Source organism: Apis dorsata, unplaced genomic scaffold (genome assembly GCF_000469605.1).
Source record: "Apis dorsata unplaced genomic scaffold, Apis dorsata 1.3 scaffold_1187, whole genome shotgun sequence".
Taxonomy (NCBI): domain Eukaryota; kingdom Metazoa; phylum Arthropoda; class Insecta; order Hymenoptera; family Apidae; genus Apis; species Apis dorsata.
The window spans coordinates 170,735-172,376 of record NW_006264284.1 but is presented as its reverse complement, the minus strand read 5'-3'; the positions used below and the strand labels follow the sequence as shown (position 1 = coordinate 172,376).

The 1,642-nt window shown below is 22.2% G+C and overlaps 2 protein-coding genes across 4 annotated transcripts in view; one reads left to right on the top strand and one right to left on the bottom strand.

Annotated features, from left to right (window-relative positions):
• Window positions 1-946, top strand: part of LOC102675149 (trafficking protein particle complex subunit 5) — a 6,153-nt gene extending 5,207 nt beyond the window's left edge. Inside the window, exons 1-4 of one of the 3 annotated variants that reach the window (XM_031514801.1) lie at window positions 13-98; window positions 184-352; window positions 420-729; window positions 815-946. In XM_031514801.1, coding sequence (XP_031370661.1) covers window positions 77-98; window positions 184-352; window positions 420-729; window positions 815-913 — 600 coding nt within the window. In that variant the 5' untranslated portion in view covers window positions 13-76 and the 3' untranslated portion in view covers window positions 914-946. Of the gene's footprint in view, window positions 1-12; window positions 99-183; window positions 353-419; window positions 730-814 lie in introns of those variants that run through there. The other 2 variants (XM_031514802.1, XM_031514800.1) reach the window with 2 other exon arrangements.
• A 308-nt stretch (window positions 947-1,254) lies between these two features.
• Window positions 1,255-1,642, bottom strand: part of LOC102675427 — a 2,037-nt gene continuing 1,649 nt past the window's right edge. Inside the window, exons 2-3 of the mRNA XM_006624979.2 lie at window positions 1,434-1,577; window positions 1,255-1,351 (exon numbers count right to left, since the gene is read on the bottom strand). Of these exons, the coding sequence (XP_006625042.1) occupies window positions 1,283-1,351; window positions 1,434-1,577 (213 nt within the window). The 3' untranslated portion in view covers window positions 1,255-1,282. The remainder of the gene's footprint in view (window positions 1,352-1,433; window positions 1,578-1,642) is intronic.

The following is a 1,642-nucleotide window of genomic DNA, read 5'->3' as shown; positions in this document are numbered from 1 at the left end:
AGTAATTATATATATATATATATATATATCATTACTTTCAATTTAAAAAATATTTAATTCTATTTAGTATTACTAGATGGCGAATCTACAAGATAAAAGTTAGTTTTTCATTCAATTAACTACTTAAAGTTTTTTATTTTTACGAATAGTAAAATGTTAATTTATATATTAATTATTTTGCAGAAATGACGAGTATTACAATATCAGCAATTCGAACACGAACAAGCATCCTTGATAAATCGTTAAGTAAAGGAAAGGGAGAGGTTAGCTTAAGTTGTTTTGCACTTTTGTTTTCAGAACTCGTACAATATTGTCAAAATCGAGTGTATACCGTACCAGAATTACAAAATAAGTATGTAAATAATCAAGTTTATTAAAAAATTGTTATACAGAACAAGTGTTTTCTATTTATTGGTTAGATTGGCAGAAATAGGTATGGAAGTTGGCCACAGAGTAACAGATCTACTCGTCGTACGGGAGAAAGGTGGAAAACGTGAAATAAAATTATTAAATATTTTATTATTTATTAAAAGTACAGTATGGAAATCATTGTTTGGTCGTGAAGCTGATAAGTTAGAACATGCAAATGATGATGAACGTACTTATTATATCATAGAAAAAGAAGCAATAGTAAATAAATTTATATCAGTTCCAAAAGATAAAGGAAGTCTAAATTGTGCTTCTTTTATTGCTGGTATAGTTGAAGCTATTCTCTGTGATTGTGGTTTTGTACGTATTAGTTTATTTATTATTTTTAAAATTTGTTTAAAAGTTAAAATTATTAGGGTAATGAAAAATATATTTGTTTTTATAGCAAGCAAAAGTGACTGCACATTGGCATAAAGGAACAACATATATGGTTAAATTTGATGATGCAGTTATTGCTCGTGATAAACAACTTGAAGATCGATAATTAAATATATGATTATGAATATATGATTAAAAAAACAAAAATCTTTTAAATAAAAACATAAAAAAAAAATCTTGGATTTTATATCAATTTAGTCCATTTTTTAAATATAAGCTAATGAAATCATTATATATATTTGAAAATTAAATAATGAGACATCAATATAAAATAATAAAATGAATTTTATAACTATCATTATTAACTAGTTTTATCATGCTGTTTTTATTTGTAATTATTCTGTACTTATATAGAACAATATATATAATAATAATATATAGCATTTATTATCCAATAATGTTTAAATTTTATATATTCATTAAGTTTTATTAATAATAAGCATTTACAAATATACTATAAGAAAAATAAATATTATTAACCAAATTTAAATTCTCTGTCAGCATAGCTTATTTGACCAGTACGATATAAATGTTCCTGATCATCCTGTAAAATATAAAAAAATTATTTTCATGATCTTTATTTAATAAATATTTTTAAATTATTTAAAAACAATAATTATTTTTACTTTTATTTTTTTTACAAGCAATACCGTTGCAAATATAGATCCCAATAATATAAAACCACTTGTCAAATGAGGATATAATCTTACTCTTGTGATATATTCGTGTTGAAGTCTTAAACCATTTAAACGCATAACTGCAGTTTCCATCTATATATTTTAATATATTATATTATAATTAATATTATATATTTTAATATATAATGATATATAAT